At 29.9% G+C, this 23,574-nt stretch overlaps 2 protein-coding genes across 2 annotated transcripts; both read right to left on the bottom strand.

The window, feature by feature from the left end:
• Nucleotides 1–721: 721 nt before the first annotated feature.
• LOC121230450 (DNA-binding protein S1FA) lies at nt 722–3,015 on the bottom strand. The gene is made up of 2 exons (XM_041115277.1): nt 2,842–3,015; nt 722–1,308 (listed from the first exon to the last, which is right to left on the bottom strand). The coding sequence occupies exons 1-2, from the start codon at nt 2,863–2,865 to the stop codon at nt 1,090–1,092; spliced, it is 243 nt and encodes an 80-aa protein (XP_040971211.1). The 5' UTR covers nt 2,866–3,015; the 3' UTR covers nt 722–1,089.
• A 5,125-nt stretch (nt 3,016–8,140) lies between these two features.
• Nucleotides 8,141–10,668, bottom strand: LOC107905288 (L-type lectin-domain containing receptor kinase VIII.1). The gene has a single exon (XM_016831914.2). It carries the CDS (start codon nt 10,357–10,359, stop codon nt 8,263–8,265), a length of 2,097 nt encoding a protein of 698 aa, XP_016687403.2. The 5' UTR covers nt 10,360–10,668; the 3' UTR covers nt 8,141–8,262.
• Between the last annotated feature and the right edge of the window lie 12,906 nt (nt 10,669–23,574).

Genomic DNA, 23,574 nt, shown 5'->3' with positions numbered 1-23,574 from the left:
AGTGGCATGGTAGTCAGAATTGTTTGTACCGACTAATATGTACCGTTTTAGTCTTAAACTGATACAAAGTAATTTATGTAATGTTTCAGTCAAAATTTCGGTGTATTTTCAATCATTTCAACTTATTTCAATCAAGCTGGAAAATTTTGATATTTTAAATTAATTTTTAAAATTTTATTTAAACACTTTAAATTTTCTATAATTATACTCAAATTAAAAGCTATTAAATTTGAGCCTAAATTAATCATTTTTAAAATTATATTTACATATAAATATATTTATATAGATGTAATTGAGAAATATTTATATATACATAATATGATAGTTTGTTCTTTTATCAAAATAATATATAATTTATCAAGAAGCTAAAACTAAGAGTATAAATACATATATCTGAAAAATATTTAAAAATACCGATAAATCTAAAATAATAGATAAAAAACCAACTGTATATGAATATTTGAATGCAATTTTTTTTTATGATCTCTAATTTGTAGTGGATTGAAAAAGAATATTAGTAAGATGGGGATATTAACTCTCAAATATTCATTATCCAAATTTATTTTATTTCTATCGATAGTAAATTATGCAAATAACTTTACGAATTTTACAAAAATTACAAAGATTCGCCCCACGAGAAGAATCGGTATAAACCGATTGAATTAAATTCCGGATTTCAATGCTTTCCTTTTTTGAAATGATGATATATGAAAAGACATTATTTTTCAACATGGCATGCATTCAAATAATCCAAAGTTTGAACACTAATATCTGACACTTCTAACCAAAAAAAAGTAACCCTACGAAGCACCAAGTATAGCCATTATCTTGGTTGCATGTTTACGGCTGAACCGAAACGAGACAAGTACCGAGATCAATGGAAACATGAAAAAAAATGCAACGAAAATGTGACACATAAACTGCATCCGACGAACAAAGGAACAGTATTTTACTCTCTAGTCTTACCCGAGTATGGGGTTTACTTATAATTCAGATGTTGAAGTTTTTAACTCTCGAAACTGGACAGAAATTGTGAACAAAACAGTTTTTAACAATGTCGAAAAAAGAGAAAAGTCGGACCTTGAATTCCTATTCCCCTGGTGCTGAGACTCCTTGCTTCAGCCTCTCTCGTTTCATCTTCTTCTTGGATACGGGCTTCTTTTTCCTAGGAGGAAGAGTCTTCTGCGCGTACGAGTAAAGTATGTAGTTCCCCACAAGGAATGTTATCAGTAGTCCACCAATAACCAGCAATACAATCAATCCCGGGTTGAACCCTTTGGCTTCGGTTTCATAGATAATCTTGTCCCCCTATTGCATCACCAGAAACTAAATTATTACGATGTAAGTAAATTTTGGATGAACAAAGATATGTAGCAAACCACAGATACTTGGAGGACCCCGAACCCAATTCGAATATGTTCGGAAAAACGAAATGTCCAAGTAGCATACAGAGTAAATACATGCATATAAATGCATTGCTTCGAAAGATAAATCTATTGTTCTTTATGATTAGAGGTAAAAGGATCACACAAGGTTTCTATTGAGAGTTGAGACCCCTAAAAACTTTTTATATAAAAAATGAAAAGTCCAAGAAGCATAGATGGTAAATACATGCATCAAAAGATACATCTATCGTAATCGATTACACAAGGTTTCTATTAAGACACTGCTAGCTTACCGGAGATGTTTCGTAATCAAGAAGCCTGTAAAAACATACCATGTAAGCGGACCAGGCATATTTATTATGCTAGGGAAATGGTGATAGTAAAAAAAGAAAAAGAAAAAACTGTTAAGGGACATCATATTTTGACAGCCATTGGAAAAATTTTCGGGTTGTCCACATAAGAATTCAGCCTCCATTTTCCCTTTTCTTTTCTGTTTTCAGGGTAAAAGTAATAAGAAAATCACTGTAGTAAGAATCAGATTGCATTTCAACCACAGCACTCAAAAAATAGGCAAATTTGTCTCTGTGCGTAAAATTAAAAAGCAAATTAATCCTTTCATTTTAAAAAAATTCATCCATTTGTATACCGGACAATGACATGTGTCACATGTCCTTAGTTTTTAACAGTAGAAATGAAAGAAATTTTTAACAAAAATACTTGTTTGCTCGCCGATCTAACCTACAAAACTAATTTGCCCACTTTTTTAAATAGATAGGGTAAAATGCAAGGCTTTACCCTGTTTTCAGAATTCATTAGGAGTATTGATATCAAACAATTAAATTCGGTCCGAGTTGATTATTCGAATCCCATTCAAAAATGGTGTTCATATTCCAAGAACTATCAAACATACAACGATTTCAATGACTTCTCAGCTCATCTTCAACTCATAAATCAATGGAAACATAACCAATATTTACATCATCAATTACTATCATTACCATTATTGTGCATTAAAAATGGGCCAAAACACGTCAATGATCAACAAGAAAAATACTTTTTTCTTTTCTTTTCTCTTCTTTGTCTCAATGAAGAGGAGATTATTTGCTCAAAGAAAGCATTAAAAATTTTCTCCAAATGAATAAATAAATTATAAATTAGATAATTTATATGCAATAATCTCCAAAGATCTTACTAAAAGGGGGAAATCTAAATTGAGAGAATCAGAATGCGAAATTCTCATAATAAATAAAAAGAACCCAAATTAAACTTGTAAAAACAATAGATCGGCACGATAACATGCAAATAGACAAAGAAACAAAACCAGATCGATAAATTAGAAGGAAATTTTCAAATTAATTTAGCACGGATCTCGTTGAATAGCCAGTCAAAATGAGATTCAAACAAAAAAATCTTGAAATTTAAAAAAAAATAACAAGCGATCAAAAGAGGGATGTACCTTATCGGCGAACTCGTTCGACATCGCTGCGAACTCAACTGTGAACACGAATTTGGACCAAAAAAAGTTTCAGAAATTTGGAAAAAAAAAATCAAATGAACACGACTTTTAGGTGAAGCAGCTGATTGTATTTATAAATGGACTGTTTCGATATATGGGTATTTTTCTGCCATTTTTATGATCCAGTTGAAATTTGAAGCCCATTTTTGTAATGGATCCAATTGAGGTATTGAGCTTTTTACTCTAAAAGGTATGCATTAAAGATAGCCCATTTAAATATTAAAAGAAATTATTAACGCACTATTTGATACCCGGGTTTAGATTCAATATTCAATTTGGTATCTAAATTTAATTTTAATGTTCATTTTGATATCTGAATTTTTTCGATTTGATATTGAGCTTTCTTTTGTCTCAATTAAGTAACTGAGTTTGGTTTCAGTTAAATGTTCATAGGCCAGACAATACCATTTGATCTCGATTCCAAGGCAAAAGGGCAAGCAATCCATATACATCTTCCTCCTTAACACTAACCTTACATTATTTTCTTAGGGCCCATTTGGATAAACGTTTAACTCCAGTGTGATGCGTTTAAGTTTATTTTTATCTCACGCTACAATATTTAATCTCATAACCACCGTTGTAATTACACTGACAGCAGTTAAACGTACTGTTCATCCAACGGTCAACAAAATTCACTAGAATTGAATAAATTAAAATATTCATTTACAAATTACAATCTAAATATTTTTTAAAAAAAATTAGTGGTAAAATACAAAACAGTCACCATCAACATCAATGAAGAAGCAGTTTTAGTAAACATAAAATTTAGAGCTGGTCAGGGCAGTCAGAACTAGTGACTCAGTGGTGACTTCTTTTTTTAATTTATTTTTTTAATGTCTGAATATCTGAATTTAGGAACAATGCACGTCGGCAAAAAAATCCAAGAGAGCCCCAATGAAAACAACACAAAATACAAGTCTTTCATCTTTTCCCCACGGTAAATTTATGATTAAATGACAAAACATTTATAATTCTACCCACATGCAATGATAATCTCAATAAATTCGTGAAAACAACTAGGGATTTTTGTTTCTAACTCCCTTTTATTTAAGGGTAAATTACACTTAAAGTTATTAAACTATTAATAAATTTACGTTTTAGTCATTTAATTTTAAATAGATACAAAATTATTATTAAATTATTCTAAAGTTTTTTATTTAAATCATTGGACTATATTGAGTTTTTTTTTTAATGGTTAGCAAGCTCCAAACAACGATTTTATAATTGGTGTAATGGATCTATACCCTTGACAAGTAGAATAATATATCTTAGACCTAAGTCTATTTAAAGGCAAGTGTCGAAAATCGAAAAAGAAAGTTATTTAAATTTTAGTTTGTAGATTCATGATGTTCAAATATGTTTTATGAAGAAAAAAATGAGCTGTAGAAGAGAAGAGAAATGAGAGATTTTTATCTGTGCAAGTAGTGCGAACAGAAAACGTTATACAACAACAATTTTAACAACTCGGTAACTTAAATGGAAACTTTTGAACAGTTCAATGACTATTTTGTAATTTTTCGAATCTGAACGACCAAAACATAAATTTCTATTAATTTAATAACTTTAAATGTAGTTTACCCAAAAAAAAATTTTGGAATATATCTATTTTTTTATTTATAATTTAGATGGTTAAATGTGAAGTTCATTACAAATGAATTTTATAATTTTTTATTTTTTTTATTTTTTAGAATAACAATAATTATTCTTTTTCCTAAAAATTGCATCTAAATAATTGTGTTGAAACAACACAACATTTGTCGAAAATGTTTATTATGTAGTGGCATAACTTTAGCTTAAAAGTGTTAGTGAAAATAATATATCTAATGCCAAAAGACATGTTACTTTAATTGTAACTTTACATTTCACACAAATATATATACATATATATATATAATTATTTAAAAAAATTTAAAATATTTATTGGACAAAAATATTTAAATTTTATGCTCGAATCTACTATATGACATGTCTGCTAAGTTGAATCGGATTAATTGGTTGAACCGAAAATCAATGATAATTGATTCAATTAGTATTCTGAAACAAAAAAAATGGTCAAATTGGTAAAACCCCGTTGATCCAAATTTAAATTAGTTTAAATATTTAATTTTGTTGATATAATTTGTTAGTTAAATGTTTATATTTTAATTATTATTTATTTCATAGTTTTTTCTATTCTTTTTTATTATTTTGTTAGAGTTTTTGAAATTTTTTGTTTTTGTAATGATTGAATTAATAGTTAAATCTATTGAAATAAAAATTGATAATCCGATCAATTCGATCATCGATTCGATTTATACAAAATTATTATATAAAAATGACGTTAAAATTATTATTATCTGATCTAAAAACAATACTATATAAAAAATTTAAATTATTTTAAATTTTTAATATGTTTACGAATTTAGATATTCACCCAATAATATTATTAAATCATATTCAAATTTAAATAATAAAAATTAAATTTATTATAAAAAATAAATAAATTTAGATTTTAAATTATTTAATGCAAATTTGCCTAGGAAGAGTCTTAACCTATAAACATTACATGGAATGAAGGTGTCTTTAACCACATTTAAAATATATAATTTTGTCAATTAAGTCTTAATTCGATTGATATAGTTATTGTTGTCAATATAAGAGGACGTGAGTTTGAGTACGCTGAAACAAATTATCCTCCCGGATAATTCTAAGCATTATGTAAAAAAGAACATATATAATCAAAATTTATAATAAAATTATTAATTTTTTTTAATTTTTTGTTTTTTTTTTATTTCACTCAACGGTTATGGGTGATATGACATTGCGACAACTTGAATAAAAAGCAAGATTAAATAGTTAATTCATAGGATATCTCCAACTAATGAGCTAAATTCTAAATTAGTTTTTGGACTTTAAAATAAAGTATCGTGATCAAAATGATATTTTAATTTGAGGACTCAATTGAAATAATTCAAAGTTTATTAAATTATGAACACTCGGTGAAAAATATATTTATAAAAAATTAAATGAAATCTTGGTTGAAATAGTAAAATTGAATATTTAGTCCCGAGTTGTCTTAAGTTTAAGTCCTATCAAGTTTGAATATATATTTTTAATTTTTTAAAGGCTTAAATTGATTTTTATAAATTTTACATAAAAAAGTAAAAAGACAATTTTTTTTTTATTTTGTAAAGCGAATATGCTTCTAATTATTTCACTACTGAATTGATGTTCTTAATACATTTGGAATTTAATCCTTTTACTTTTAAAATTCCAAATTTCATGCTCAATTGTTAACATAGTTAAAATTCTACTACTAAACTTACTGTGTAACATTTTTTTTTGGTACATTAAGGAGGACAAAACCATAACTAGACTAAGTGAAGCCAAGTCATTTCGTAGCAATCGTCATGTAGCTTTTGAAGGATTTCATCCGGGGATTGCATACATGCCCAGAGGCCTTACGAATGTCATTACTACCAAACCATCAGCAACTTAGTTATTCTCTCTGAATACATGTGTCACCATAATCCTCCAAGGACGTTGAATCATTTCTTTAATAGTTCGCAACATTGTTGAATGATGTAATTCAACTGATCCGTCTTAAATTAACTGGATTGCAGTCATTCTATCCATCTCAAGTACAACCCTTTAAAAACGTCAACTTCAAGCAAGTTGAAGACCCTCCAGAGCTCCCCAGAGTTCGGCATTTAAAATGAAACAAATACTCACTTATTAGCCATATAACAAAAAAAAAAAGACGTTAAATCGAACCTAAATTTAACAAAATTATTTTAACCATGTCAACAATTAAACTTGTTTTTCAAAATAAAAGTACAAAGACTAAACTCAAAATGCGCAAAAAAGAAAATAAAAGTACAAAGGCTAAACTCAAAATGCGCAAAAAAGTATAAGGACCTAAAGTATATTTTAGCCATTTAAAAAAAAGTATAAATAGATGACCAATTTAAAAATTGATTTATAATTTGAGGACATTTCATGCAATTAACTTATAACAAGAAAGCTTAAATCTCACTTTCTCAAGCAAAACCAAAAATGCTTCTAAAAGATGCAAAAGAAGAGGGAAAAAACGTCTAAGTAAAGTCTATTAAGAAAAGGTAAATCAATACTACAAGATTAAATGAAACTTTATTTCCTACCTTTCTCTTCAACAACCCCCCACCCATGCAATTGCTTCATCATTTTTTCATTTATTACCAAACATGATAGAAACTCAAACAATGTTGAATTTGTTAATTTTTTTTCAATTGTCACCCTTTGATGTAAACGTTTCGGAATTAAAAAATAACGATCATAACGTCACGTTAAATTTAAAAAAATTTGAAAGAAAAGAAAATTTAAATCATGATAGTGATAATTTTGAAATTTTACGATAGTAAAAATGTAATTATAAAAAGTAATTTTATCGTTATTAATTTAAAATTTCATAAATTATTAAAGAGCCTAAATGAAATATTTTTCATTTTATCTAAAACCCTAATCAAGACAATCTTTCAAAATATTCTATTTAAAAATATATATAATGGTAAATTTAGTCCTTAATGTCTGTATTGCTTGTTAATTCAATTTTTATTGTTTAAAGCTAAATTTAACCATAAACCTTTTAAAAGAATAGAAAATACTAACTAAAATGATAAATTTTTAAATATGACAACTCGCATTACAATCCGTGTAAACTTCATGCTTTTTTTTTGTTCTTATAAGCTTTTTTTAAAATATTTTTATAAATTTTAAAAGGTGATAATAAAAAAAACATATCGCATCCGCATCGTTAAAAAAGTAATGATTCGATCAACATTTTTATTAAAAAATAATTTGATTCTTTATAAAAAATTTAATGTAAAATTTTTAATTATGTTATTAAAAAAATATTGGTTTAAAAGTCATAATAATTAATAAATGTAATAACTGTGCACCTTTCCTTAAGTATACTTTACCAAGCCTCTACTCAAACTAATGGGTATGCCTTTTAACAATGGAGATTGCTTGTGAAAGCAACTATCTAACCATCATCTACAATATAAAATACCCATCATATTCTATTAAGAAAATTGACTCCCACCATTTTCATTTGTCTCCAACTACATTGTACCATGGATAACATTAGCAATTGATCGAAACCCCCAAAATTTTCATCATTTCCCCTCTAATCAGGCATATATGATACGTCATGTGAAATTATTTATATTTCAATCTGATGTACGGAGATAAATTTAACTATTTCTCTAAGTAGATGATATAAAATATAATCTGACTTTTAGTATAAAAACTTTTTTTGTATGCTTAAATTACATGTTATTGTGTCATACATAAATAATCAAATAAGCAATATACATGAGTTTGATTTTTTTTTTCCTTTTATTACACAAGATCAAGACCAATGTAGCTATTGTCTGATGAAGAACTAGAGATGGTGACAATGCCATTGTAATCAGATACACTGTCTTGTAATGTTAACAATAGATTGGAAGTGCTAAAACTTGTTGATGGTTTGGTTCTTGGAACCATTGGGACCTCAGCTTCACCCACCAACATTTGGACCACACTTCTCATAGTGGGTCTAGCCAATGGATCAGGGTGTGAACAAGCTAACCCGACCAAAAGTACTCGTCTCATCGCGGATTCCTCGAAACGACCTTCGAGTTTAGCATCGGCAGCGGTTAACAATTTACCTTCTTTATGTAAACCCCAAACCCATTCCACCAAATTGCCACTCACACGAGCCGGAGCTTTCCCTGTCTCGATCGGTCTTCTTCCGCTACCTACCTCTAAGACAACCGCTCCGTAGCTGAACACGTCGGTTTTATCCGTCGCTCGTCCTGTTAGAAGGTATTCGGGAGCTAAATACCCCATCGTGCCGGCGGCTACCGTTGCATCCGGGGACTTATCGTGTTCAACTTGCCGAGCTAAACCGAAATCTCCGAGCTTGGCATTGTAAGCTTCATCCAACATTATGTTGCTGGTTTTAACATCTCTATGAATAACTTGCCGATCACATTCTTGATGTAAATAGGCTAATGCTGAGGCCACCCCTAATAAAATTTTTTGCCTTTCAGGCCATGGCAATGGCGTTTTGGCTTCAAACAAAGCTTTATCAAGACTCCCTTTAGGCATTAAATCATAAACTAATAAAATCTCTCCTTTTTCATGGCACCATCCTTGTAATCTTACAAGATTTCGATGCCTTAGAGTTCCGATTATTAATAACTCAGCCAAAAACTCGTTCTTCCCTTGACTGTTATGACTACATCTTTTGACAGCTACAATGTCGCCATTTTCCGGCAAAATACCTTTATAAACAGTCCCAAAAGCACCATGGCCGATGATTCTATTGGCATCGAAGCATCTCGTGGCGGCTTTAAGCTCTTTGTAAGTGAATTCTTTTGGCGATTTGATTATCTCCGATGCAAAAGATTGGCCTAATTTGTTCTCATGTTTGAACTTTTTAGAGTAAACCCAGATTAAAGCACCGGCAAATAGAGCTAAAAAGAAAGCTCCGGCGGTTACCACCCCTGCTACAGCTCCTGGACCTTCTCTGCAAAGCTGGTTATGGCATGAAGAAGAAGGAGGAGAAGGAGAAGAAGAAGACGGCGGAAGAGGCGGCGGTGATTTAACGGAATCCGCGGTTGGGTTTGTTAAAGTAGTCGCAGATGACGGCGGCGGAGATGTTGGCCCTGATCCTGACCTTGAACTGAAACTCCACCATTCTATGCTATGAACCTCAGTGCTTCCTTGTGTTGAGCCTGAAAATCCTACGTACATGAAATCATTAACATACTGATCAAGGCTTAAACTCACTGATAAAATGGGGCTTTTAGGCTTCAAATTTGAGTACGAAATCGAAATATTCAAAACCCCAAATGAAGAATCGTATTCGATCCATGAATTAATAACATTTCCACTCTTTAGATCGATATCTAAACCACCCAAATCTGCAGCTTGTGATGAAACTACACTGTTCAGATCCAACCCAACATGGTTACCATTAATGTCTTTGTATTCAACGTCCATGAGAGTATCGAATTCCACCGCCACGAAACCCAATGCTTGACCTTTATCATCAAGAAGTCCCAATGAACCCCCACCGGCGCCGACGAAATCACTGTCCGGTGAAATGACAAAGGCTAAACCACCGCCGATGGAAGATGGGTTAAGGTTACTGATGGAAAATGAGAAGAAAGTGGAGAAACTACAAAGTTTATGAGTTCCTGGTTGTCTGAATCTCACCGGTTTTGAATATAAAACTCTACCGGCACCGGAATCCGGTACTTCAACGTCGCGAGTGAGCCTGACGCTCCCGTTGCTTAAGTGAGCGTCCCCTAACAGTTTCAAACTGGTGAGAGACAAGGTTCCAAAATCAAACTCTGTGGTTGAAAAGATACTGTTGAAGCTTAAGACAAAACAGAGGAACTGAACAGGGAAAATTATTGAAGCAAAGTTGTAAGAAACTGGCAACATTATTCTTCAGTTTCTGGTTATTTAAAGAAACCCCATTTACAACAACAAAAATAAAGCTTGTTTGGGTGGGGAAGGGATTTGAGAGGAATTGAAGAAGGAGAGTTTTTTTTTTTTGCTAAAAAAGCAGAGCAAATTTAAGAAAGAAAAGAATAGTCTGAAGGAGAAAGAGAGAAGGGTGAATTTTTGGAGAATCTACGGCGAGTGGGTGGGTGATGAGATGAAGATGACAGGTGGATAGGTAACGCGACACGTGGATATTTGCAACGGTTATTTTTTCTGTTTCAGTGATTATAAAAATGAAGATTGAAAAGTGTGACAATTAAAGAAAATGTAAACAATTTAATCATTAAAAAAATTACCAAAAAAAATTTAAAAACGGTATTGATTTATCGATCTAATCAATTTAACTGATCCGTTTGATTTAAGTAAATAAATTATTCTAAATTATATAAGAAATTTTAAAATTTCAGTTTGATTGTTTAATTTAATCAATTTATACCGGTTTTCAAATTAAATGATCTAATACTTTTCTAAAGATTAAAACCTTGGCCAATTTTTTGTTTAATCGACTAATCCGATATAATTAAGGGAGATTTATCCGTAATTTTAGAATTCTATTCATGTGTAAAATAGTATGTCTATATATGTATTTTTTTTGTAAATTTTATTTAGAAATTTAAAGTTGTTTATTGTTTGTATTAAATTCAAGTATTATTATTTATTGCAATCGATTAAATCTTAATTCGATTAGTATGAATATTGTCCTCGATGTAAGAGAATGTGAGTTTAAGTGCTTTGAATTGTATTATTCTTCTATTTATGAGTTATGAAGGAACTACAATAAATTATCTAATTTCATTAAAAAGCGATAAATAAATATTTTTATTAATATCCACAATTAAGTGAATTAATTTAAAAAATATAATTAAAGTTTGGAAATATTAATGAGTGTATGTCAAATAATGGTAATTTAAAGCATTACATTTAGTAAATATAAGAAAAATAGTTGTTTTTATTTAACTTTATAAAATTTTTTTTATATTACATTTTAGTCACTTACATTATTATTTTGTTACGAAGTGATTACCCTGCCGTTAAGCTCCGTTACTTCCCTAACGACAATCCTGCATGACAGTCTAAATAGGTTTTAAATGCCAACTTGAATGTCCAACTGGGACAGAATATGTTTTTAATTAAATAGATTTAATTAATTAAAAAATTTAAATGAATTACATCTTGAACTGGAAAATAAAAATTTGTTCGTCTCCTTTTTTCTTTTAGTTTTCTTTTCCATTTTGACTCAAAAAACTATTCTCATCCCAATTGGACATTCAAGTTGCTATTTAAAACCCATTTTGCAGTGCCATGTAGGATTGTCGTTAGAGAGGTAACGGAGCTTAACGACAGAGTGACTACTTCGTAACAAAACAATAACATAAGTGACTAAAATATAATCAGAGGCAAACAAAAGTGACTGTATTTACATTTTACCTAAAATAAATAACTTCAATATAAGAATTATTGTAAACAACAACTAAAAAATAATAGTATTGATAAACACCAATTAATAAAATCTTTTATTTCAATAATTAATCATTTTATACAATTATTTGAACTTTTAAGCTGAAATTAGTAATTATTATAAAATAAATAGGCAGAGAGTATATAACAAAAAATAATGAAAGAACAAAAGAGAGCGTATTTTATTGATTAATCGAAATATTTACAAAACTTTTTCAAAGTTTCAATAAAATATTTCGACTAATCAATAGAATATGCTCTCTCTTTACTCTCATATTCTCTTAGTTGTTTTTTTTTATCTTTTTATTTTATAACAATAATTTTATATTCTAAAAAATAATGAATTAGCTAACTCTAAAATTGAGGTCTAAAATTTCAGTAAAAAATTATATTATTTTAAGTTTCCATGTTGAATAAATCTCGAATATCTCACTAACTAATCACATGTTGTTCCAATTAAAAAAAAAACAAAAAAAACAAATGTCAGAAGAAAAATTATTTATTGGTTTAAAATTATAAACATTAATATAATACACTTATTACACTGTTACAAGTTCTTGTAATATAACGGGGATTGAATTTTGGTCTTTATACTTTTATAATGAATATAAAGATTCTTCTATCCAAGGATGAAGTCATGATCTTTTAAGAGGTGAGAGAAAATTGTAGAATTTTAGGATAGATGTGAATTTTAAATAATATTTAAGGTTTTAGGTCGTTTTTTTTAAATATTTAGAGAAGTAAGTTAATTTTGAGAGAAGAAACAGAAAACGTGTCTTATAGGAAACTTTTCTATTAACTTGTCTGAAAAAAAATCCTACAAAATGTGTTTTCTTTATTAACTTAACACATTAGCTGATTTGGTTAGATAATTATTATCATTGAGCTTTGGGTTTAATTTCTCTCCTACTTATATTTGTATTTTTTATTTCATCTTGTTTTAATTTTTTTTAAATTAATTAATTATTAATAATTTTTAATTAACAACTCTTTTATTTATATAAAAAACAATAAATATGTAATTATATAATAAAAATATATATTATATATTATTATGTTAAAAATATTTTTAAATAATAGCTCATTTATTTATATATATTAATAAATATATTTCTTTTTTCAAAACCGGTCCAAAACCCTAAATATCATTTAAAACTACCATATACATCAAAATTTCCCACTAAAGTTTACTAGAGTTTAAAATGAATTACAAAAAATTAAAGGGTTAAAAATGAAAATTTTAAATTAATTAGAGGTTTTAAAAGCTTAAATTGGCTAATTAAATATTATTAGGGTCTATAATTACAATTATCCCATTTAGCTAGACCGCCAAAACCCTCCCTGCCGAGGCTTCATCCCCTCTTCTATGTTAGAAAAAGGAGTAATAAAGTATTTTAAAAAATCATGTTAATTATATGAGTTGGACTTAATTAAATGATGTGAATTTTTATAAAATTTATGTGAAATTATTATTATTTTGGTAAGAAGAAGAAACTAAACACAATTAGTCATAGTAAACTTTACAGTGTTTACCAACACTTTCTTGTAGTAATTCCATAGCAATTTGTTTTGGACAATCGTAAATGGGCAATCCAATTGGATTATGATCGCTTAGAGCTGTCATATTATCCGCAACCATATTAGTTAAACGTGGAACATACAGTACCTTAATATTTCAATCCATCTGATGTCTAATAATTTGCACTAAACTGGAGTTGACTGCCTCTGCTTGCCCATTAAAAGTATTAACTGCAGTCAAACTGCCACTTTCCGCCAGTATTTGTTTAATCCCTCTCTTCCATGCTATATCTAAACCATCCATAATAGCCCATAGTTCTGCACCAATTAGAGATCATATGCCTATATTTCCACTCTAACTAGTAATCCATTTGCCTCTGTTATCTCAAATCAGTCTGCCAGTTGATGCTCTACCTGTCGTAAAATGCTTGGCACCGTCCGCATTTAACTTGCACCACTCTTCCGGGGTGGTTGCCAACAAATCCGATCATTGTTTTGATAATACATGTTCATACAATTCATCATAAGTTTAAAAACCCAAATAATTGTATTTAACCGATAAATAGACTATAAAATCGAATTGAATTAAACGATATAGTTTGAATTATTTAAGATATAATAAATCGGGTGAACATTTTACGTTAGTTAAAAATATCATATCATATTATATTTTAAATTTATATTATATTATTTAATTAAGTTCATTTTATTAAATTAATATTTTTTCAACTTCTACAAATAAGGCCATTTTTCTTATTTTTCTAACGAATATTTTTTAGTAAAAACGAAGAATTAATTTTTTTTACTAAAATAAACCCACACTATAATACAAAAAAAATAAATTTGCATGGTACTATTACCTATATTTATTCTCATTAATGATCATAAAAACAGAAAAAATAAATAAATCCTAAAATTATATGAGTTCGTGTTGTCACGCGCATATGAGGGCCGTGGGCCATGCTTTCACTAAGCTCCAAGCTAGACAAATGTGGATGAGAGGAGAAGCAACTTGGATAATACAACGGACAATATGAAACCGGTGAAAGTCACTTCCAAGTCTATTTATTATAGCATTTATATCAAATTATTCCCTCTATTTTTAAATAAATCAATTTAATCCATTTACTATTTTTAAATTATAATAATATTTAATATTTAAAAATGACATAATATTTTACTTGAAAAACTATAAAAAGTCTTCAAAATATTAACTTAAATAATAAATATTAACCTTTTTGAAATTTAGTCTTATTTTATTTTCTTAATAGAACAATGACTAAATTAATCCATTTAAAAATAAAGAGACTAATTTAATCTGATCTCTAAAATGACCTGTCAAGTGCATTCATCAATGTGTTTATTACTTTCAATTTTTTTTTACATTATAAGATAATAGTTAAATTTTCGGAAATTGTACAAAAATGATCAAATTTTAGTTTTGGTCCCTATATTATGTTCAAATTTTAGATTTAATGTATGTACTTTAAATTTTGACATGATTTAGTACCTCAAATTTTATAATGTCATTAGTTAGCTTAAATACATTATTTTGATTAAAAGGCTGAAATGGATTTTAAGAATTATCAACACTTCCATTAAATTTAAATAAATTACAATGTAATTTTTTTATCACGCTAAGGCTAATTTAGGGGACTAGCAGGGCCCGACCCCCCTAAAATGAAAATTTACTATTTAGGTCCTTTAAAATTTTTTAAAATTTTAAAATATTAAATATAAAATTGCACTTTGGCTCCTCCTAAAATTATAAAAATTTAATTTAATCCTTTAAAAATTATAAAAATATAGACTATTAAAATTAAAATTTCATTCGACCCCACTAAAAAATATTTCTGGCTTCACCCCTGTTATCACGTAGTTGTTAAATGATTTTTTTTTTGAAATGTCACCAATAATTTAATAGAAAAATATTAATAATTGCAAGAACTTAACCCGACATATAATACGAGTTAGAAACCATATTAATATCAATTTAAAATTATGTTTGATATATTAATGTATTACTATTTTTATTAAACAATTAGATCACCAAATTATAGTGTGATGAACATACTTATGTCTTTTAGTACCAAACTTATCACCAAAATTAAAATGTGTGTTTTTAATATGTTGAATAATTATATTTATTATGAAAATTATATAAAAAAAACCCTGGTTAGATTAGCACCAAGATATGATAATATATTTGCCACATCATTATCTTTAAATCGTTTAGAGACTAATCCAATATTTTTATTTTAAAGGTATAAATTAAATTATAAATTTCATCGTTGTATTAATTTGTTATTTTAGGATTATTAAATGGATAAAACTGAAATTTTATCTTATCGAGAGTGAAAGTGTACTTTTACCCTTAAATTAACTTATAATTTTAGAATTTTTAAAAGGATTAAAATGAAAATTTGTCATCGTGAAAGGCAAAGCCTTTGCTTACCTCTTGACTCATCCATATTCAGAGGTCGGTTAGACTCCAGTTCAATTTTTTTAAACATTAGTCTTATTATAGATTCTTATCATATCCGTTCTTTTTTATATAATATCTAAAATTATTCATAACCCCCACCAATCTTTAAATAGTGCGATAATGCACTTCAACGCACTCGAACTGATGACCTATATTTTATATTATTTAAGATAATTTTTTTATAAAATGGAAAAAAAATGTCAAAAGTATATATTAATTTCTATTAATGATGCAATATAACATTTAAGCTTTGAATTGGTATAATTATATAAATATTTCTTTTATTTTAATTTAAATATATACATGAAATTTTTATTTTCATCTAATTATATATATTTAGAATAATTAAAATAATTATTTTAATATTCAATAATTGTATATTTGTATGAAATCTAAAATTTAAATATCATATTTTATCAAAAAATATATACAATAAAGAAACTTTCCTTTGTCATTTTTTTCTCTACCTTTCTTCTTATCCAATAAAAGTTTGTGGTTTTCAACTTAAAAGAGTTTGATTTGATTGCATTGTCTAAAAAGAAAGTTATTCTTTTTTTTTTCTAACCAACTTTTTTTAAGGATAAACTGTAAAAATAGTCACTTTTATTTTACTCAGATTACATTTTAGTCACTTATGTTTGAAATGTTATGTTTTAGTCACTTACGATATCATTTTGTTACGAAGTGGTCATTCTTATCATTAAACTATGTTACCTCCCTAACAGAATTCTTACGTGGCAGTCCACATGGATTTTAAATACCAACTTGAATGTTTAATTGCTGGAATGAAAATAGGTTTTTAATTAAAAAAAATTAATTTAGACTTCCACGTAGGACATCCAAGTTGGCATTTAAAACCCATTTGGACTAAGATGTAGAACAGCCGTTAGGGAGATAACGGAGCTTAACGGTAAAGTGACCACTTCGTAATAAAACGATAACGTAAGTGACTAAAATGTAATCTAGGCAAATAAAAATGATTATTTTTGTAGTTTGCCTATTTTTAAATATTAATTAATTATATTTTATAATAATGTTTTTATATTTGATAATAATTAATGATAATGTTTGATTATTTTTATTTTATTTATTATTTTTTCCATAATATGGTTTAAAAACATTTATTAACAAAAAATAAATAAATATTGCATGTGATGGGCCCATTTACCAACCCATAGATATGGGCCCTACGTTAGGTGGACATGCACGAGTTCGAGACATCTAATCATTGATTTTATAGTCAGGTCATTTCATCGGACGGTCCAGATGGAGCTATGCAAATGGAGGAATCTCTTATACTCTCTCTCTCTCGACGTTTATCCTTTTTTGGTTGGTGACTTTTCCACCCGTGATTTTTATTTATCCAATGACTGATTTTTCCTCTCCTTTTTTTTTCTTTATTTAATGATTTTTTAATAAAACTTAAATTAAATTAAATTAAATTAATTTACAGGTAAACTGTAAAAATAGTCACTTTTGTTTGTCTCAGATTACATTTTAATCACCTATATTTGAAATATTACATTTTAGCCACTTACGTTATCGTTTTATTATGAAGTGGTCACTCTACCGTTAAGCTCTGTTATCTCCATAACAGCTGTCCTATATGGCAGTCCAAATGAGTTTTACATGCCAACTTAGATGTCTGGTTACTGGGATGAAAATGAATTTTTAATTAATGAATTTTTATTTTCTTGTTTTTTGATTTTTCTAAAATTATTGTTTGTTACATTTTTAAGCAGTTGAAACAACGGTCTAATCAGTTGAATAGATTAGATCGAGAAAGGATAGTCTAATCAGTTCAGCTATCAATCCAATAAGAAAAACATTGCTTAAAGGATATTTCCAACTAGATTAAATTAAATTAAGTCAGCCTTCTTTTATTAAATTAAAGTACTTAATTTCTAATTTTAAACTGTTCCCAAACTTTAAATATTTTAATCAAGTCCTCAAAGTATTAATATCATATCAATTAAGTCCTCATGTAAGTTCAGCCATTAGCTTCGGTGTGTTAAACACCATCTCAAATATAATCTGGAGTATATTTACAACACTTGGATTCTAAATTTTATTGACAAAAGTGTTTACAATTTGATCCATATGATTCAAACCGCATTTAACGCTTAAATTGATTATTATGCTACCAAAAAACTTAAGCAATACAATACCGATACTTCAATAACTCGGTTAAATCGTTTTGAAATTCAACGACTAATTCAAATTTGGGCCAATGTCACAATTAACCCCTAATGAAAAAGTTGTTTTCCCTTTTTTCGTATAGAGTTTTATTTTAATAATTTTGTTTGGTGGTTCATTAAAAAATTTAAAAAAGATATTTAGAAATTATAAATGGGTCATATACATGTGAAAAATTACTATTTATATATTGGAAATTAATCGACAAAATAATAATGGAAAGGTACCCTAAATTGTACTTAAACAACTTAAATGTGCATCCTGTCTCTTTTTTTTTAATATTTTTCATATAAAACATAAATGGAAATAAAAATTACATTATTTTTAAAATACACATATTAAATACATATTTTTTCATATTTATTACATTATTTAAAATATAAATTAATGGTTCCATATTACTCTATGGGCTGTATCTATAATTAGGTTTTGTCTACAGGCATAAATATAAGGGGACAGTGAGGGGCTTGGCCGCTTTGATTAAATGGATTAATAGCAACTTTAATCCTTCTCAGTTACAAAATATTTAATTTAAACTCTATTTAAATATTTTTTTTATTTTTAACCCCCAAATTTGTAAATTTTTATTTTTACTCATCCACTGTTTTGTCTAATTCTTTGGGTTATTGTTAGCTCAAACCATTGAAAATTAATTAAAATTGTATTTAAATAAATTTACATTTATCTTTTTCTTTTAATAATTGTAGCAGCCCAATTTCGCCCGGCCCAGGCAAACAAACCCAAAATAACCCAATTACAAACCCAAATTAGATGGCCCAATAAATACCCAAATCCCAACCCACCTAAATCAAACCCAATCAGCCCAAATCCTAAAAAAGAAACCTAATCCCCCTAACCCTAGCCTAGCGCCGCACGTCCCTAGCTCTGCCACTGCCACACCGCACGTCCCCTCACCCACTTGCTCCATCAACGTCAATTACCTGCAACAAAGAAGAAAACACGCAAGCAGCAATAGCAGAGAAAAATAGAAGCAAAATCGGCTATAAAGAGGCCGAATATCATCTTTGTATAGCCTCTTCCGATTTTTGTAAAAAACAAAAAAAAACATTAACAGAAAGAAATAAAAGAAAAAATAGATTCAAGGTTATTTTTTTCTATCAGATTTGCATTTCTTTTTATTTTTTTATTATTTTCTTTATTTTGTATATTAAATAAAAAAAGAAAAAGGAAAGAGGCCGCACCTACTCGCCTGTGGCTCTGTCGTCGGAGGACCTCTTACCGTTGCCGGAATCAGTTTCTAGGGAGGGATCTAAAGCCCTCGGTCCTTCGAGTTGTTGGCCGAGCTTTGGTGCGCTACGATGGGAGGGCCGAGTAGCCCATTTCCCTTGCCGTCGGCCTAGGGCCACGATGGCGGTGCGCCGGAGGCCGAAAAGGCTTTAATGGCCGGAGTTTTGATAGAAGGGAGGGGAGGGGTCGTCGTTTTTTTTTAAAAAGAAGCAGAGGAGAAAAATTGTTTTGAAATTTTTTTGTTTCTCTTCAACTGAAAAATGAATTTTTTGTAAAAAAAAAATTAGTTTTAATGTGTTAACAAAACGACGCCGTTTTAACCTTAGGGGTCAGGTGCCAAAACGACGCCGTTTTGGCCCTGACCCGCGCGCGCGACCCGACCCGCGTCTCAGGATCCGCGTGTTTTGATGATTGGGTTATTTACCCATTTGGCCCTTCCGCCCTTTTGGGGTGTTTCAATCTAGTCCTATTTACATTTTTAGATTTTATAATTTTCGCCCAAATTATTTTTAGCGTTTTTGATTTAGTCTTGCACTCATAGAATGGACACGTGTCCTAATAATTGGGATATTTTCCATTTTGGCCCTCCGTCCTTTCGCGCGAGTCACATTTTGGTCCTCTTCGTCCTTTTTATTCCAAATTCGCCCAGTATTTTCTTTTTTTTATTTTATTTCGATTTAGCCCTTTTTTTAGTCGCTTTATTATTTTGTTTATTTTATTATTATTATTATTATTATTATTTACTATTATTATCTTTACTATTATTGTTAGTATTATTACTACTATTATTATTACTATCATTATATTTATACCTATATTTACTTATATAAATCTTAGATAATAGGTGATATATTATATTATTATAAAATTGCGTATATACGTACATGTATATGTATTCTTTTAACTTATTTAATATATACATACAAAATCATATTTTCGTATATTTTATAATTTGTATATACATATACTTATATCTATATTTTCTAATTCTTATAAATATATTTATATGTACATACTTATATTTTTTATATACTTTCTAATTCGTATATACCTATTTACATCTATATTTTTAATATATTTTAAACATATATATAAATATCACTATTTACTTTTTTTATTTTATTTTTATTATTATTTTCAAATTTTGATGTATACTTACATATATATATCTTTACATTTTTTATAATTTTATTCATTTATTTATTTACATTTTCATTATTATTTTGAACGAATGCTTTAATTTTATTTGCTTGTATACATTGCTATTTCGTATGTTATTGGTCTGTACCTTTTATTTATCTTATTTTCGTTGCTATTACTTGCATTGTTTTTACATCATCGTATTCATATTTATTTAGTTACGCATATTAACATCGTATCTTATTTTTACTATTTCGTGAATAAAATATTTCATTCAATGTATGAATTATAACTTTTTGAGTAAACAAAATTTCGTGTTTAGATTTAAGAAAGTCGTACCCTAACTTACTGGGTTTCGACTTTCACAATAAATCTAAAGACACGAATCTTTTTAAACTCAAATTTTAAATGATCTCGGGATTAAAAATCGCGTCCTAACTTACTGGTCGTGATCTCATTTTCAAATCCGAGATGGCTAAACCTATCTTTTAAATAAGCATTTTTATTCGCGTATCGAGAATTCGAGACGTTGTATCCTAACTTACTGGATATGATGTCTTTTCTCGATTAACGTGAAATATGCCACTTTTTCCAAGATTTTCAACTTTTTAATACAAGGATCATATTTTTAAAATTCTTTTAAATTCTCAATTTTCGACATTAAGTAATCAACTAGGTACCAATTTTGGGCGTATCGAGGGTGCTAATCCTTCCTCGTGCGTAACCGACTCCCGAACCCGTTTTTTAAATTTCGTGGACCAAAACCGTTGTTCTAACAAAATCAAACCGTTTGTTAAAAACAACCATTTTTCGAGGTAATCCAATCACACCTCATAAAAAAGGGATTGGTGGCGACTCCCTATTTTTGTTTTCATTTCCAAAATCCAAATTGACCCCGTTTTTCATCCAAAAAAATGGTGTCAACAGCTTGGCGACTCCACTGGGGAGACCGATAAGAGGGTCAAGCCACGTGGTGATTACTTTTTGTCTTTTGTCAAAAATTAAAAATTCGGTTTAAAATTACGATCCTTTCATCGCATTTTATCTGTCTTTATCATAATCATCACCATTGGGGTTTATATTTGCTCTGTTTGTTTAAATTTTGGTATCTTTCCGCATTGCATTGCATGACCGTTGGTCACACCTTTAAGTGGGAGTGAGAAGCTACGCCTTCGTGAGGTTTTCACCTCCGCATGGGATAGTGAATCGCTTTCGGGATATATCCGTACCTATGTCTTCGTGAGATTTTCATCTCCGCATGGCCATAGGGAAATGTATCCCCCTGAATCGAACTTGGTCCGTATGAGCCTATAATGGGTGAGGATCGAGGAATTTGCTGGTTCAGGTACCCTACTTTAGAACCAAACCACATGTAATGAGCCATAGGAACTGACCTAGGTAGAGCTACTCCAATTTTTAGTGCTTACCTAAATGAATGTTGTATTTATTGTCGCTTATTTTAAATCTTATTCTGTGTTTAATGCTAATTTACTTTGTTTGTGATTGCATGGCATCTTCATTCTAAAAGAGGTGTCGATTTACGTTCAGTTTCTTGGTAGAAAGCTTATCATGGAAAAGGGGTTTGTTGATAAAGTAGAGGATAATGCGGCTGTGCGAATATGGGCTGAAACGACACAACGAGAGAAAGGCGATAGTCTTACCGAAGGGTACGTGTCAGAATTGTGGGATTTTACCCGTATCAGTGTAATCCAGAATGACCTTCGAGAAATGAAAGAAGTCTGGGATTAATGGGATGTCGAGGCCAAGCAGCTGTTCTGTTGTAACTACGGTGACCTACCTTATCTGCTTAGTGTTAAAGTGGACAAGTATTTATTCCGAGCCCTTGCTCAGTTTTGGAATCCTGCCTACAGTTGTTTCACTTTTGGAAAGGTAGATTTGACGCCTACGGTGGAGGAGTATACGACCTTGCTTCGGTGCCCAAAGATTCAAGTTGACAAGGCTTATTCTAGAGCTGCTTGTGTCCCTCCGTTGTTAAAGAAATTAATGAACATCACTGGGATGAGCGAACAGTGGGTCGCTGCCCGGATCCAACAGAAGGGCGACAGTAAATGTGTTCCTTGGAAAAGTTTGCGAGACTTGGTGCTTGTACATCCTGACTTAAAGAAAAGGGTCGATGTCTTCGCTTTAGGTATCTATGGACTAGTGGTTTTCCCCAAAGCTTTAGGACACATAGACGAGGCTGTATCTGATTTGTTTGATCGGCTTAGTAAAGGGGTTACATCGGTTTCGGCAATACTCGCTGAAACTTTTAGATCCTTGAATGCGTGTCGAAAAGCAGGGGAGGGAAGGTTTATTGGATGCGCGCAGCTCTTATTGGCATGGTTCCATAGCCACTTCTGGAAAGTCGAAAAGGTCTCTTATCGGGTATTCTCTGATAGCTACTCCCCTCTAGGAGAATTGGTGGCCACGCCAAGACGGGATGATATTTCAGAAGAAAAATGGATGGAGATACTCCAGAATCTCCAGGATGAAGATATTGAATGGAGGGCTCCTTGGTTAATTCCTGATGAGATATTGTACCGATGTGGAGATTTTGACTGGGTTCCGCTGCTCGGGATATGGGGAGCTATCGGATATGCTCCTCTACTCGTATCAAGACAGTATAGATCACGACAATTCATACCAGCAACGCAGGGGTTGGCCTATTGTGATTTTTCCTATAGTGAGGACAATTACAAGAAGAAGGTTCGAGAAATATCTAGTGCCTGGAACCAGACTCGTCGAATGAAGATCTTAGCCGTAGGTCCGACAATTACCCCCGAGTATAGTCAGTGGCGTGATCAAAGGATCAACGATAACATCCCGGCATCAAATTCAGAAACTGCTCGATCTTTAGAGGAACACTTACAAGTTTTGCCTTCTGAGATAGAAATCATCAAACAAGAATTTGAAAAAAGGAGTTTAGAATTGGGGAAGAAGATAGAACAACTAGAGGAAGAAATAATGCAGTTAGGATTGGATGTGGACATTCAAAGATTAGAGGCCGATAAATTGAGAAAAGGAAAGAACAAAGCAGAAGAAGATTTGGACAGCCTGAAGACAGATTACAAGAAGTTGCGTAGGTCGATAAGAGCTGCTGGCTTGGG

Source organism: Gossypium hirsutum, chromosome A01, assembly GCF_007990345.1.
Source record: "Gossypium hirsutum isolate 1008001.06 chromosome A01, Gossypium_hirsutum_v2.1, whole genome shotgun sequence".
Lineage (NCBI taxonomy): Eukaryota > Viridiplantae > Streptophyta > Magnoliopsida > Malvales > Malvaceae > Gossypium > Gossypium hirsutum.
Note: the sequence above shows the minus strand (reverse complement) of the source record. Positions and strands in the feature narration are given on the sequence as shown.